The following is a 17013-nucleotide window of genomic DNA, read 5'->3' on the forward strand; positions in this document are numbered from 1 at the left end:
ATGCACTGCCGCGGCCTCAGCGCTTCCCTTTTCCCACAGTGCCTTGCGTCAGCTCGTTCAGCCGCTGCACGGCAATTATCTGCGCGGTCCCGGCCGGGGCTGATGCTGGTTCCCGGTGTGTGCGGCCCTGCGCTCCGGTCACCATGCAGGAGCTCATCGCGTGTGTGGATCATATCCGCTTCGACCTGGAGCTGGCTGTGGAGCAGCAGCTGGGGGCGCAACCTCTGCCCTTCCCGGGCATGGACAGTAAGTGATGGTGGCCGCGGAGCCTGCGCTCATCCCTCCCTCCGGGCAGCAAACCGGAATAATCCTGGCTCCGGACTTCATGAGAGCGTCTTAACCCCCCCACAGATCCGTCTGGTGTGCGATTTGTGCCGGGAAAGGCATGCGGTCTACCGACGGGGCTCCCGGTGTAGGGGCTGCTGGCGTGCGGGCGACCTGCATGCAGCATGGGGCTACCGGCGTGTGGTTACCGGTGGGGCTATTGGCATGCAGCTAGGGGCTACTGATATGGGGGATACCGGTGTGCCGGCTATGGGCATACAGTGTGGGGGCTACTGCCGTGTGGGCTATCAGCATGCAGTGTGGGGGCTACTGACGGGTGGTATGTGGGCCGTGATGCCAACCACTGTGTGGTGGTGACCACTGTTTGCCATGCTGGTTTCCGCCGTGGTGGCTACTAACATGTCTGTCACCTCTCCCAGTATGGTGGCTGCTCAGCTGTCCTGGACTCATGCGCTCCATCATGCCGGGTGTCTGCCTGCTGAGACCCCCAAACTGCTCCGTGCCCTCAGATCTCTGTTCAGTTCCTTCCTGTCAGGTCATGGAGCCGGGTGGGTTCTTGGGCTGTGTTCACATCTGCGTTTCCACCTCTCAGATTGTGTCAGCCATGCGTGACTGTTTTTCTGATACAATGACCATACATTGTGGCATCTGGAGGCCAAAGTCTGCTGGTGGTAGCCGCTCTCTGGGGAAGCAAAGTATCAGGCGTTGTAACTGAATGTGTCTGATTCGTCTCCCCCAACATCATCTGTCAGTGAGTCGGACCCTCATACCATAGATGGTCAGAAGGTGCAGCCGGATAAATTTAGTGTGTATGGGGCCTAGAATGGTAACCTTGGTGTATAGTGTACAGAACAGATCAGTAGATGTAAAGAAGCAGATGTATAGCAGTGACTGCAGAGCAGTGTTACCCAGGGGCATGAGCAGCCTAGCATCAGCAGGGCACACAGTGTCACCCAGGGGCATGAGCAGCCTAGCATCAGCAGGGCACACAGTGTCACCCAGGGGCATGAGCAGCCTGACATCAGCAGGGCACACGGTGTTACCCAGGGGCATTAACAGCCTAGCATCAGCAGGGCACACAGTGTTACCCAGGGGCATAAGCAGCCTGACACCAGCAGGGCACACGGTGTTACCCAGGGGCATGAGCAGCCTAGCATCAGCAGGGCACACAGTGTCACCCAGGGGCATGAGCAGCCTGACACCAGCAGGGCACACGGTGTTACCCAGGGGCATGAGCAGCCTAGCATCAGCAGGGCACACGGTGTTACCCAGGGGCATAAGCAGCCTGACACCAGCAGGGCACACGGTGTTACCCAGGGGCATGAGCAGCCTGACAGCAGCAGGGCACACGGTGTTACCCAGGGGCATGAGCAGCCTAGCATCAGCAGGGCACATGGTGTCATCCAGGGACATAAGCAGCCTGACACCAACAGGGCACACGGTGTTACCCAGGGGCATGAGCAGTCTGACACCAGCAGGGCACACGGTGTTACCCAGGGGCATGAGCAGCCTGACACCAGCAGGGCACACGGTGTTACCCAGGGGCATAAGCAGCCTGACACCAGCAGGGCACACGGTGTTACCCAGGGGCATGAACAGCCTGACACCAGCAGGGCACACGGTGTTACCCAGGGGCATGAGAAGTCTGACACCAGCAGGGCACACGGTGTTACCCAGGGGCATGAGCAGCCTGACACCAGCAGGGCACACGGTGTTACCCAGGGGCATAAGCAGCCTGACACCAGCAGGGCACACGGTGTTACCCAGGGGCATGAGCAGCCTGACGCCAGCAGGGCACACGGTGTTACCCAGGGGCATGAGCAGCCTGAAACCAGCAGGGCACACGGTGTTACCCAGGGGCATGAGCAGCCTGACACCAGCAGGACACATGGTGTTACCCAAGGGCATGAGCACATAAGCAGCCTGGCACCATGTGCTTAATGTCACAGTACATCAGGTATACAGTGATGTGGTATAGATAGGGGAACTCGCCCACCAGGGACCCGACGCGCGTTTCTCTGTATACCTGATGCACTGTGACATTAAGCACATGGGGATTTCTGACACTCTATCCCTCAGTGGTGTGGCCCTGCTCCCCTATCCTGTGACCTGTGTGTGATTGAATAAATGGATGACTTTATTTTCTTCATGTTGTGCAGATGATGATATTTGCTGCTTCTCTCTTTTCCAGAGTCCGGGGCAGCTGTTTGTGAATTCTACCTGAAGACGGCCTGCAGCAAAGGTGAGTAAGTGACTGAGGACGCATGGGCACGTCGTCTGGACATTACTGCAGTACAACAATGCATACAATACACTTTGTACCCAGATTGCTGTGTAACGTGTACGCCGGAGTTTCTATGCACAATTCTAGTTTCTATAGACATTAGCAGAACAGCACTAATGTAAGGTTATTTCATACTCACTCTGTGGATGTAAAATCCAGTTTGTTTGACTTTAGGGGGTATGTGCCCATTTCGACATATTAGTGGGGAGAAGACCGTGGTCTGTAAGCACTGGTTACGAGGACTATGTAAGAAAGGAGACCAGTGTGAGTTCCTCCATGAATACGACATGACCAAGATGCCTGAGTGTTACTTCTACTCCAAGTTTGGTAAGTTACGTTATCCCTGTGCGTGAGCCTGCACCTATGTAGCATGAAGCACTCCTTCAGTTACAGGGCTTCGTAGGACCACAGCCTTGTGTGCATACACTTACCTATAATCTGTGTGGAAAGGCTGCAGTGGTGGCATCACAGCTAGAGTATGTGAGCGCTGCAACCAATCACTGGGCTCAGCTGTGATGTTTTTGTAGTTGGGAACAGACAACTGAGCCAGGCCATTAGCTGTGGTGGTCATGTATTATACCTGTGAAGTCACCACTGGAGCAGCATTGGATGAAGGAAACTGTGTATTTTAACACTGGACAAGCCTGTGAACATAATAACAAAATCCTGCTGACAGGTTCGCATTAACTTAAGTAAACTACAGACAGTGTCATGTTGGCACTGTTATACTGATTAAAATGATATCTGGGGTGAAGAAAATTTGATTTATGGTTCTTGTGTAATCAGTGTTAGAAGTTTTCAGTTAATGATATGCCCGCGCTCCAGAGCGGGCCTGTAGGCAGGGTCTTATCTTCCTGCTCTAAGCCGGAGAAACCAAGGAAAGACTTGCCCACAGGCCGCCCCGAAACACAAAGTCTGTTTCTATGATGAGGAAAATGTTTGTGCTTCGTGGCGGCCTGTGAACAGATATCTCCTTGGTCTTTCCTTGGTTTCTCTGGCACACAACTGATTGCACAAGAACCACAAGACAGATTTCTTCATCCAGGTATCATTTGAATCCGTAGAGTAGCAGCAAGCTGACAGTGTCTGTAGTTTAGTCAGCACAGTCCTGACAGGTTCTTTTTAATCCTGGAAAACCTTCAACAATGCAATGTGTAGAGAAGATGACGGGCTGGCTTTCACAGGAGGATTGTAATGACAGGCATGGGGTCATACTAGCCTTCTACGGAGCAAGCTCAGCTCCTATTACAAAACTATTAATTACTGAGGACTCTCACTTGTTATTGTTTCCATTTACAAGTGAACACTGTATGTTCTTTCTCAGTAGTTTTGGCTAAATCCATGGTGAATTGCAATACATGGGCTAACAGACGTCAGGGCAGCCCCTCTCCGTTGGTTACAGGCACTACAAGCAGTACATCTGTGTGTGTATTGGTACTGTCACATAAAGTAGATCCGCTTTGCTTGAACTCTGTTTCTGTTGCAGGTGAGTGCAGTAACAAGGAGTGCCCGTTTTTACATATTGACCCAGAATCAAAGATAAAAGACTGTCCTTGGTATGATCGAGGCTTCTGTAAACACGGTAAGGGGGACGTCTGCGAATTCTGCTAACCCCACATCACCCTTACTGTCTGCCGCAGATGGAGATGTCGGTGCCTAACAGCTTTGCTTGTCTCCTAGGCCCCCTGTGCAGACATCGGCATACACGGAGAGTCATTTGTGTCAACTATCTAGTAGGATTTTGTCTGGATGGTCCTAACTGTAAATTCATGCAGTGAGTATATAATATCTCAGTATTTACTGCTCGGTAAGTATATGGATACTACATCGGAAAGTCTCATTACTGCCGTCAGGAGGCCACAGGTAGCTCAGCCGCCGGTACAGCGGGAGTGTGTGTGACCGGGGTGTATACTGCTAGTATCTGCAGTGATACCTACTGTATGCACAAAGTGGAGTGCCAGCTGGGGTCACACTTCACACAAAATATTATATTTAGAGCAAAGTAGAAATACTTCCCTTAGCATTTCTAAAAAATATTTTAGTAAAGAAGTATTTAGTTTTCACTAATGCAATTTTATAGTAATTTGGCTGAAGAACATTTAGGCCCTGATTCTTCAGGATTGACAAATTCCATGCTGGAATAGGATGTGCCAAATTCCCCCCTCGCCCGAGGCCGGCGCGGAAGGACCCCAATCTTTCCTTCACCTTCTATATCCAGTCTCTTTCCCACTGTTGTCACTTAACACCTAAAGAACATCTCTAGAATTCGCCCTCTTCCTCACCATGGAAACAACAAAATTCCTCACTGTAGCCCTGATCCACTCCCACCTGGACTACTGTAATGCCCTAGTAATTGGCCTCCCCCTCAGGCCGGCGTCACACTGGCGTTTAAAACGGCCGACTGCAATGCGATAAAAAAAATCGCATTGCACTCGGACCAATGTTAACATATGGCGCTGCTTCCAGCAGCCGACTTTTTGCTGCGATTGTCTCGGACCAAGGAAAACTCTCGGCTCACTCGCACCCATATAAGCCTATGGGTGCGAGTGAGACAGCGCACACCACTCGGATATCATCCGAGTGGTGTGCGCTATAAGCGGACCCCAGCAATGGAGGAGATGGAGAAATTCATTTCTCCGCCTCCTCCGCAGCTGTGCTCCGATCCTCCCTGTGCGAGAGAATCTGAGCACAGACGCATGACACTGCTGCGAGCAGGAGCCGAGGGTCATTAGCATATCGCATCCGATGCTCTCGCATCGGATGCAATACGCCAGTGTGACGCCGGCCTCACTCTTCTTTCCCCTCTCCAGTCCATTCTTAATGCAGCAGCCAGGGTCATCTATCTGGCCAATCCTTACTCGGATGCCTCAGGTCTGTGCCAGTCGTTACACTGGCTGCCCATACATTATAGGATCCAATTTAATCTGCTTGTTCTCAGCCACAAAGCTCTGCACAGTGCAGCACGCCCCTACATCTCCCTTCGCTTGTTATGCTCCACAAGCGACTTTCGACTAACATCTGCACTAATCCCATACCTACCACTCCCCGCTCCAATACTTCTCACGAGCTGCACCAATCTTCTGGAATGCTCTACCCCAAGAAATCAGAACTAACCACAACTTACCAGTATTAGGGGCTCCCTAAAAACACATCTGTTTAGAGCGCTATCACGTTCCCTAATCAAAGTCCTTTCGTGTGAGTGTGTGGCCCATTCACTATCTGTCTGAGAATAACCGTCCATCATACTCCACCGCACCCAACAGCACAACAAATAGTGGCTGGTGACTACCTCATGTAGCCTTTATCCCCATTCCCATCATTGTAAATAAGCACCTGTACTTTGTGTCACCCCCACCTCACTGTAGATTGTAAGCGCTAACAAGAAGGGGTCTGCAGTTTCATGGTGAATGGTTCCCTTTTAAAAAAAAAAAAATTCTCAAAATCAGGCATCTACTTTGGCTACTAAGTATTTCTTTTGGAAAATAGAGAAGGAAAATGCTATGGTAGCCGCAGTGGACAGAAAAAGGCAGCGGACGGATTGCTCATGTGGAATACTCAGGCAGCGGCTCACAATGCTGACATAATACTTTCTGGTGTGTGTGAATTGTACCTATGGACTGAGACTGTCGGATTCCGCCGGGATCATTCCCAGAGCTTTCTGTACCACTGGTTCTCACGTTTTCGGCACTTCCCCATGAATCCGCACTGGACAATGCCTGTGTATTTCTTCTCCTTCAGGGAAATTGTTCCTGGGCTCGCTCACACCACCGTCTCCATCTGAGTCCATCCGATTGTTTTTATCAGATAGCACTCAGACCAATGATATGTAATGGGGCAGTGCTGAGAAACGTATACTCATTCGGCATGAGAGAAATATCACAGCATGCTGCAATTTGTCTCATAAAGCGGCGAGACTCGCCCATGCATGTCAATTGGTGTGTGTAAATCATCAGACTGCACTCGGATGACATTAAAGTGCAGTCCGATTACCGTAGACTCACAGGAAAGAGAAGATTGAGAAACGTTCTCCATTTTCTCCTTACAGTGTGTTCTGATTCCCGCATCCAAGATAATCGGGTCACTATGCCGACATTGGAATAAACTCTGATAAGGGTCCTTAGCATAATGTATCACATTCTCCTGCATGAGACCCTGCGGCCATCTGACCCTAGTCTTAGTAAGATAATATGCTTTTTGGAATGATATGCAAGTCTGCCATGTTTTCCTTCGGGTACAGGCACAGGTCACAGTTCTGTTTTTGGAGCAATGCCGTTTATAGTAAACTCTGTTATTTTGCAGCCCCCGCTTTGAATTGCCTATGGGAGCCACAGAACAACCTCCTCTACCTCAGCAGGGCCTGAACCAGCAGAAGGTGACCTCACACACTGTCCTGGGTAAAATGTGGGTGCATGTATAGAATATGAAAATCGCCACCAAAATATTAATCTTCCATTCTCGCCTGCAGCAGAATAACAGCCAGCCTTTACAGCGATCGTCCTCCCTCATCCAGCTAACCAGCCAGAGTTCGCCCATCGGCCAGCAGCGGTCTCCACAGACTATTGGGGTCATGCAATCGCAGAACAATAATATAGGAAATCGGGGGCCCAGACCCCTGGATCAGGTCACCTGTTATAAGGTAAGATGCGGGCTGCGTGTTTCCAGCACTAGTAATGGGCCACTTTGCTCCAGACTTTGTGGCTCTATCTACACTGTTATGCTTAGGCCATGTGTTTTACTTTAGTTTGTACCTTGCTTGTACTTATTTGTTTGCACAGTCTCCTCTTTTTTACCCCTTAACTGCCAATAGCCATTGGGAATAATAGAATAGCGCCCTGCCACCGGTGCAATTCCTGCGGATGACAGCTGACACCCTACGGTATTTGCCCCAGCCAGTTTTGGAGCCAATCAGGGCCAATTAACCCCTTAAATACCTATATAAGGGGTTTAAAGACCCCCTTTGACAGGATTGACTCCCCTCGCGATCATAATAGCCGAGGTCGTCGATCATTGCCATGGTACCCTAAGGTCATCTGATGACCCCAGGGTGTTGGATCTCACTGACTCCTCAGCATCTAACAGGCGACTCGCTGACAGATCTCAGGCACTGCAGTAAAAAATGATACATGTCCCATAGTAGAATTACGTGAAAAAGTAAAATAAAAAAATGACTTGATGTGTAAAAAAGTACAAAAAAAGCACACACAAATCACGAAAAGCTGTTTCGCCACTAAAAACAGTGTTTACATTAAATCAAAAATAAAAAAGTACAGTACACATTGATATCTCTGCATCCAGAATAACCTGATCTATAAAGCTGGCACATTATTTATTCTGTAAACTGATCACTTTAAAAAAAAAAAAAAAAATAATAATAATAATAGTAAAAAACATTCCAAAAATGATTTTTTTTTTATCTTACTGACACACTAAAAAATGAATAGAAAGCAGTCAAAAAGACCTATGTAAAAAAAATTGTATAAATGACAGCTCCAAACTGTCCTGCAAAAGACAAACCCTGATATGGCTCATTTGGCAAAAAAAAAAAAAAAAAAGTTACAGCTCTCAGAATATAATGATGCCAAAACAAATTAATTTTTGTAAAATATTATTTTTGGTCTGTAAAGGTAACAAAGCATAAAAAAACTATATATTTTGTATCGCTGTGATCGTACTGTCCTGAAAAATAAAGCTGCCTTATCCCTTTTACTGCACAGTGAACCACGCAAAAATTAAAAACTATAACTGCATTGCTAGATTTTGTTCATTCTGTGTGAAACAAAAAAATAAAAAACCACAACTGAATAATAAGTGATCAAAAACGTTGTCCCAAAATGGGACCCAAAAAATTACCCAGCTTTTTGCGAAAAAAAAAGCTTTCTGCCAAATAATAAGTTACAGCTCTCAAAACGGCAAGAAACAAAAACTATTTTTTAATAAAGAAAAGTATTTTTACTGTGATATTAGAAAAAAAGTTTTGAAAAAACAAACTATAAACCTGCTATCGCTGTAGTCGCATAGACATGAAGAATAGTTGTCTTATGACTTATACCGCACAGAGAAACGTGCAAAAATAAAAATAAGAACTATTCTTGTACTCTTGTCTATTTACTCATTTTGCCTCCCAAAAACTTAGAACAAGGCTCGGCTCACATTTATCCTGCGCTCTCCACTGAGCGCTTACATTGGGTTTTCCTTGTAAATCCCAAAACATGAGATTCAGACAAAACCTCAAAGGAACCACTCGCTTATGAAGCAGATGGAATCACTTTGGACGGCTCTCTGTTCCGGCGGTTTCCCATCATTTTAGATGTCTTTTTAGAGCACAAGTGTGGACTACCACCATTCTGTGAACTCCTAAAAATATGGACACCACTAGAGCAGATGCCAAATGGAGTTGAAAGTGTCTCTATCGGCCTCATTGTGGTGGGTGGTTCCATTGGGGGTTTTCTCAGAATCACATTTTTGTTGGATTTACATGGAAACGCAGACGTAAGTGCTCAGTGTAGAATGTGATCCCAGCCTTATTCTAGAAACACTCGAAAAATATTACGTACCCCAAAATGTTACCACAAAGCCAGCCCCCACTGAGGTCCGATATGTCACTGGAACTATAGGGGGTTGCCATTTTACTGGTAGAATAAAGACTAGAAAAATGACAGTGCTTCTGCCCCCTCAAATGCGACACGGCGCCTGCAATCTCTTTCAGACTCCTTCCCTTCCGAGTACTGCTGTTTGCCAAACACAGGTTTATGACCACATGTGTGGTATCGGCATGCTCCGAAGAAACTGTAATAAATTGTGGGTCCATTTTCTTCTGCTATTCTTTGTCAAAGTGTAAAAATTGGATCTAAAACAACATTTTAGAGTAAAAATTACAACTTTTTTTTTACATTCAAATTTGCATTCGTTCATTTACTAATCCCAGTATTCGATGCGGGCTCAGGCGCTGAGCCTGCATCTGTCCCGGCGCATGATTTGATCAGCTGTCTTGGGTCCCTAACAGCCCCGTATGGATATGCGATCCACCCACGGCTGTTAACAAGTTAAATGCCAGTGTCAATCTCTGACAGTGGCATTTAATTCGCTCAAGCTGGAAGCGCGTCATAAGACACGCCTATCGGTGCCCATCGCCGGCGTTCATAGGAGATTATAATTTACTAGATGGCAGCCCGATTCTAAAGAATCGGGAGTCTAGAATCCATATATACTTTATTTATTCAAATGTAAGAATAATACAATTAATAAATAATAGTAAGAAAGAACAAAAAATGGCTGCACTCACTAGCTCTTGACAAAAGTTCAAAATTGGTGTGAAAATGTCACTGAACCACTTCACAACTAAATATATATAGTTTTGGTAAATGGTATTATCATTTTTTTGACGAAATTCGGCAGGAGCTTGAAGAGCAACGTCACTGGGCCCGCCTCCACGCAGTAGAAACTTGCTGTGAGGTAAAAATTCAAAAATCACACCAAAATGGTGGGCGGAGTGTGTCACAGTACGGCACGTTTCTGATTGGTCGCTCGCAGCAGGCGGCAACCAATCAGACACTGGACACTGTTGACGTCACTTATCTCCGGACATTAGCTCCGGACATTAGCTCCGGACATTAGCTCCGGACATTAGCTCCGGACAAAGCCACGGAAGTTGGCACAAATTGCAGGAAGTAGTATTCTAGGCAATTATATATTAGATGTTACACATAGCAGTGCTGAAGACCTGCCATGTATAGCACAGGCGATCGGGGACTAAGTCCTAAGGTGACTATTGAAGACAGTAAAAAAAATAAAATATTAAAAGACATAAAGTTTATCAACATATAAAATAAATTAATCCAATCTGTAAACTGTGTAATAAGAAAACAAATCAAACCGCCAAACTGTGCTAGTTTTTCAACATTTTTACCAACATTCTGATATTTTCACAAAGAGATGCAAAACATACCAACCTAAATTTAACACGAGCATAAAGTACAATATCCAGAAAAGTAACTCCGGCACACAATAGAAGTCAATGTGATTCACATATGAGTTTATTAGAAATTTCCAAACGTTGCCAATGACGTTTCAAATGACGTTTATCCGTTCAAAGAAGAAATATTTAACACCGCATACGTATTTAGAAAAAATGAGATAATAATATTCATCACTCCACAGGTAATTGTTTCGACGTTTCGGCTTATGAGCCTTTTATGAGCCTTTTTTATTTTTATTCTTTATTTGTTCCAATGTCGCTATATGTACTCAAATGTATCCATTTTTTGATATCATTACAGATACATGTACAGTATCTGTAATGATATCAAAAAATGGATACATTTGAGTACATAAAGCGACATTGGAACAAATAAAGAATAAAAATAAAATGAAACCTTGGTAAAAATCAACAAAACCTCGGATCATATCCTGATATCACATAGGATATAAAATAATCCCTTTTAGAAAACGGAAGACCATACATCCGTGCTGGGATATACTACGTAGTCGGAACTGAAAGACAAAATATCTACCAGTCAAACTAGAAAACCATCCAAAAAAGAGAAAAAGAAAAAAGAAAAAGGAGGGAGAGGGGAAACATAAGATCCAGAAAAGAGAGAAACCAAAAGTATAAGAAAAAAAGAAATATACACACACACATATATATACATATATACACACAAACACATGCATACATACATATACACATAAACCTATATAAGTAAATAAACCTATATAGGAGGGGAGGTGCCCTGAAAAGAATAATATAAGGCAAAGGCTACAGGCAGAACCATATTGTATGTTAATACAACAGACGTGTAAGGCCCAAGAGTACAGAGTATAAAAAATACAGACAGCATGTGGCCAAAGAGAACCCCTAAAAGAGGAACCAGAACGGCTAAGGTGAAGGGTAGCAACGGGCGACCCAGAGGGCTACATAAGAAAAGAAGAGAAAAACAAAGTATATTAGTAAAAGACATTACCAGTGATGGGAGTCCAGCTATGCAAGGTCCGTAGTGCGGTGAGGGAGAGAGCGCAGAGCCGCGCTTATATGTGCCCGCCGACCGCAGTGAATGGAGGAGGAAAAAGAACTTCGGGTGCCCAGGAGGTCAGGGTCCGTAGTGCGCAGACGCTGGGAGAAAATGAAGCGCCGGAGAAAGCCGAGTGGTAAGCGTCCTTAGCGCATGCGCAGTTAGCGCAAATCGGAGCCGACCTGCAAAAGAGAAAACCAGATAAATATATGCAACAAGAGAACAAGAATAAGAACACCAGTGGCCAGAGGAGGAAAGGGAAACCTAAGGAAAGAAAAAGGAAAAGGGGGGGAAAAAATCCATATGCCAAAAGGTGAAACTAATAATAATAAAAATAAGGATAATAATCCCAATTACTCAAATAAAGATAGAGGGAGAAAACAGACCTCCACATCAATGATGGAGTCCATAGGGGGCAGTACCTGCCAGCAACTGAGAGGGTCAGACATAACTGGTAGCAAGATGACTACATATCAATAAATAATGTCATAGTCCCTGTTGAGGCCAAAAGGAGAGAGTGTCTGCAGCTTATGAATCCAATAAGATTCACGAGCCTTAAGTTTTTTAATCCTATCTCCGCCTCTCCTGGCTAAAGGAACACAATCACCTGATAACGTAATTGTGCAATGGTGTATCTATGCTCCAGAAAATGGGCAGGAATGGGTAGCAGGCTACGTGAACACCTAATGGTAGATTTGTGCTGGGAAATGCGGTCCCGAATATGCTGGGTAGTCTCACCAACATATCCGAGACCGCATGGACATTTAATGAGGTACACCACATACGTGGAGTCACATGTGAAGTGACCCTTAATCTGAAATCTGCGCCCAGTCCGTGGGTGTGAAAAGGAGTCACCCTTTATGATGTTAGAACATTGGCGGCACCCTAGGCAAGGAAATGTCCCTTTCCGCGGAGTACTCAAAGTTCGTTGTCGTGGTGTGACTATTGCTGAACCAACATCTGCTCTTACGAGGTGGTTCCTGAGATTATCAGATCTTTTATTACAAATTAACGGCCGTGAATTGAATTCAGGGATATTAGGATACGAAGTCTGTAAAATGTTCCAATGTCTAAATATACTCTGGTGTATGGGCCGCTTGAAGGGGTGAAACATATTCACAAAAGCTATCCTGGGAGTCTTACTTCTGTCACGTGTTGATGTGTCAGTATTTTCTGATACCCCTGAAATCATTTAAGGATAACCCCTATCACGAAATTTAAAATCCATCTCGAGATGTCTGCGAGAGCGAACTAATGGATTTGAGACTATCCTCCTAATCCTCTCATGCTGGGATTTAGGTAGAGCCTTCTTGACATGACGGGGGTGGCTGCTTGTATATAAGAGAAGACTATTTTTGTCTGTTGGTTTTACATACAGATCTGTCTCAACCAAACCGCTCGGCTTTATCAGTACCAATGTATCCAAAAAGTTGATGGAACTATAATCATATTGGATGGAAAATGCAATATTTGGTGTACATAAATTTAAATCTCTGTGAAAGCCAAGTAGTGTCTCTACATCTCCTGTCCAAATAAGAAACACGTCATCTATATAACGCTGCCAAAAAAATACATGGGAAATGAACAGAGGATGACAGTAGACAAACGTGTTTTCAAAAAAGAGGACCGCATTTCCCAGCACAAATCTACCATTAGGTGTTCACGTAGCCTGCTACCCATTCCTGCCCATTTTCTGGAGCATAGATACACCATTGCACAATTACGTTATCAGGTGATTGATTGTGTTCCTTTAGCCAGGAGAGGCGGAGATAGGATTAAAAAAACTTAAGGCTCGTGAATCTTATTGGATTCATAAGCTGCAGACACTCTCTCCCTTTGGCCTCAACAGGGACTATGACATTATTTATTGATATGTAGTCATCTTGCTACCAGTTATGTCTGACCCTCTCAGTTGCTGGCAGGTACTGCCCCCTATGGACTCCATCATTGATGTGGAGGTCTGTTTTCTCCCTCTATCTTTATTTGAGTAATTGGGATTATTATCCTTATTTTTATCATTATTAGTTTCACCTTTTGGCATATGGATTTTTTTCCCCCCTTTTCCTTTTCCTCTTTCTTTCCTTAGGTTTCCCTTTCCCCCTCTGGCCACTGGTGTTCTTATTCTTGTTCTCTTGTTGCATATATGACATGTGTGTGTGTGTGTGTATTTCTTTTTTTCTTATACTTTTGGTTTCTCTCTTTTCTGGATCTTATGTTTCCCCTCTCCCTCCTTTTTCTTTTTCTCTTTTTTGGATGGTTTTCTAGTTTGACTGGTAGATATTTTGTCTTTCAGTTCCGACTACGTAGTATATCCCAGCACGGATGTATGGTCTTCCGTTTTCTAAAAGGGATTATTTTATATCCTATGTGATATCAGGATATGATCCGAGGTTTTGTTGATTTTTACCAAGGTTTCATTTTATTTTTATTCTTTATTTGTTCCAATGTCGCTATATGTACTCAAATGTATCCATTTTTTGATATCCTTACAGATACATGTACAGGTTTACTTGAAAAAGGCTCATAAGCCGAAACGTCGAAACAATTACCTGTGGAGTGATGAATATTATTATCTCATTTTTTCTAAATACGTATGCGGTGTTAAATATTTCTTCTTTGAACGGATAAACGTCATTTGAAACGTCATTGGCAACGTTTGGAAATTTCTAATAAACTCATATGTGAATCACATTGACTTCTATTGTGTGCCGGAGTTACTTTTCTGGATGTTTCTCCTGAGCACCAAATCAAAAGTAGTGAGCACCTCATTTTCTATATATTTAATAAAGTACAATATGTCACAAAAAACAATCAGAATCACTGGGATACACTGAAGCCTTCCAGAGTTATTACATGAAGTGACCCCGTCAGGAAGGATCAAGTTGGCTTGATCACTAGGGGGTTAAAGGGTAGCTATTGTTTCCATTTTTTCTGTTATTGTTATTGGTGCTGCAGATCACTGGTGCCACGGCCCTGAGGCCCCTGTAGATCGCTCAATAGGCGGCATTCAGGTGCTTAGTTCCTGCACGCATGAAATGTACGGACCCATAGAAACACTCCTGTTTAACCCCTTAGTGACCGAGCCAAATTTTTGAAATCTGACCAGTGTCACTTTATGTGGTAATAACTCTGCAACGCTTCAACAAATCCCAGTGATTTTGAGACTGTTTTTTCGTGACACATTATACTTTATGATAATGGTAAATTTTGTTCAACATTTTTTGTGTTTATTTATAAAAAATATCAAAAATTTGAGAAAAATGTTAAAAAATTAGCACTTTTCTAAATTTGAATGATTATCCCTTTAATCCAGATAGTCATACAACAGCAAACCATTAATAAATAACATTTCCCACATGTCTGCTTTACATCAGCACCATTTGTAAAATGTTATTTTATTTTTTTAGCATTTTAGGAGGTTTAAAAATGTAGCAGCAATTTTTCATTTTTTCAAAGAAATTTACAAAATTTATTTTTTTAGGGACTTATCCATGTTTGAAGTGATTTTAGGGGTCCCATATATTGGGAAACCCACAAACGTGATACCATTTTAAAAACAGCACCCCTAAACATATTGAAAACTGCTGTCAGGTAGTTTATTAACCCTTCAGGTGCTTTACAGGAATTAATGCAAAGTGGTATGACAGAAATGAAAATGTGCATTTTTACCACCTAAATGCCGCTAACTTCTAAACAGATTACTACAGCCGTCAGACTCTAAGGCCACTATCTGGTCATGAATTGCCATCGCAAACATCAGGACAACAAAATCATGATCTGAGGGCACCAACTGTGACAAAGAAGAAGCCCCCACACTCTGTTAACCATTTATAATGATGTAGTCACTATTGACAGCAGCATCTAAGGGGTTAAACAGATTTAGATGGTGCAAATACTGATCGTGGCTGGTACAGCAAGTTGTCAGCTATAGTGTACAACCGACAGATGCTGGATTGTCATCTGTATGGGGAGGCTATTCTCTTATATCTCAGGTCAGTTAAAAGACGTATTGGCGGTCATTAAGGGGTTAAAGCTTTATTGGTCCTACTTGTGTATATAGTGTAAGTGTGTAAATCTAGTGACTGATCTCCGAGAAGACCCAATGTACAGTCCGGCCCCTGTGCTCCGAAGAAGAACAAAGTGGATTTTTTCACCTTAAGTATCAATATAATCTGCGTCATTACAGCCAGGTCTTCACTTTACACTGCAAAATTGTGCTCACAGTATCTGTATAAAACAAGGAGAAAAAAAACTAAGTGGAAAATGGAGCACGTATCCGATAAATATGGCCACGTGGGGCAGTCTTCTGGCTCGCTTCTCTGTAAGGGACACTGTGCTCATTTCTCAGCTATAAGAACGCCACTAAAGTACAACGTTTTGCCTTTGCAGTGCGGTGAGAAAGGACATTACGCCAACAGATGTACAAAGGGTCACTTGGCGTTCCTGAGCGGTCAGTGACTGAAGACCAGAAGTGGAGGATCCGCTTTTATAAGTAGTGAAGGCATTTTGCTCGGTGGAAAAGGCAAAGGACCATTGGCTCTATTTTATTTTATTTTTTTATATATATATGTATAATTTTAACTTTTCAAATGTCAGGGTTTTTCTCTCTCCTGTAAATAGCGGGCCAAACCTCAATTAGTTTGCAATTTCTAAGAACATTTTCCTTTGTCTAGTCACTTTCCAAAATTATATTTTGGCGATTTAATTTTTTTCTATTTTTTTTTTTTTTTTAAATAAAATGTACATTTTTTTGTACTGATCTACTGCGTTTATTTTATATTTCTATGAGTGCGTCCTATCACCTATTTCTAATCATGATGAACAAATTCTCTATTTCCTTCAAAGATCGAGAAGCAAAAACACATACATGGGGAAGATTTAGCAAAAGTAGCAGAGCAGTATAGCGGCCAATCAAGAAGCAGCTTTCAATTAAATAAGGTCCACTGAAAAATAAAAGCTGGAATCTGATTGGTTGCTATGGACGGCTGCTTTACTTTTATGTATAAGGAGAGAAGCAGAGAACAATATATGTCTGTATTTGATTGCACCAATATTCAGGTCACAAGTAATCACTGTGAATTAATTGCTTTAATAACCTTTCAGCGACCAGGCCTGTTTGGGTCTTAGCCTTTAAAGGGTTTTTCTCCATTCGCATCTATGGCATTCACTGATTGACCGCAGTGGTTATGTGCTCTGTAATTCAACCATTCAACAAAAACTGAGCAAAGGTGAAGTGACACTAATGTCGATTTTACATAGAGGGAGCTGAGGGGTATAAACGAGTTCATGAAGCAGAGTCAGATTATCCTTTAACATCCCCCAATGGATATATTCATCATGGAGCGTGTCTGGGACTGTGGATCAGGCTCAGAAGCAGAGTCCACACCACACAGAGCACATACCAGCTGTAATATATGCAGTTAGGGACAGAAATAT

General features: G+C 43.8%; 1 protein-coding gene across 2 annotated transcripts; it reads left to right on the plus strand.

Moving 5' to 3' along the window:
- Positions 1-17: 17 nt before the first annotated feature.
- CPSF4 (cleavage and polyadenylation specific factor 4) lies at positions 18-16336 on the plus strand. Of its 2 annotated transcripts, none has more exons than XM_069733907.1 (8): positions 18-246; positions 2477-2527; positions 2744-2896; positions 4056-4151; positions 4250-4343; positions 6869-6941; positions 7038-7205; positions 15967-16336. In XM_069733907.1, the coding sequence occupies exons 1-8, from the start codon at positions 144-146 to the stop codon at positions 16033-16035; spliced, it is 807 nt and encodes a 268-aa protein (XP_069590008.1). In that variant the 5' UTR covers positions 18-143; the 3' UTR covers positions 16036-16336. The 2 variants fall into 2 exon arrangements, with proteins under 2 accessions (XP_069590008.1, XP_069590007.1); XM_069733906.1 differs by having other exon boundaries at positions 20-246; positions 7035-7205.
- Positions 16337-17013: the final 677 nt, after the last annotated feature.

This window comes from Ranitomeya imitator, chromosome 7 (assembly GCF_032444005.1).
Source record: "Ranitomeya imitator isolate aRanImi1 chromosome 7, aRanImi1.pri, whole genome shotgun sequence".
NCBI classification, from domain to species: domain Eukaryota; kingdom Metazoa; phylum Chordata; class Amphibia; order Anura; family Dendrobatidae; genus Ranitomeya; species Ranitomeya imitator.

Excerpts from the sequence above, each read along its gene's own strand:
- CPSF4 (XM_069733906.1), top strand. The coding sequence starts at position 144 with ATGCAGGAGCTCATCGCGTGTGTGGATCATATCCGCTTCGACCTGGAG. Across the intron at positions 2,897-4,055 it reads TTACTTCTACTCCAAGTTTG|GTGAGTGCAGTAACAAGGAG; the intron begins GTAAGTTACGTT and ends TTTCTGTTGCAG. Across the intron at positions 7,206-15,966 it reads ATCAGGTCACCTGTTATAAG|TGCGGTGAGAAAGGACATTA; the intron begins GTAAGATGCGGG and ends TTGCCTTTGCAG.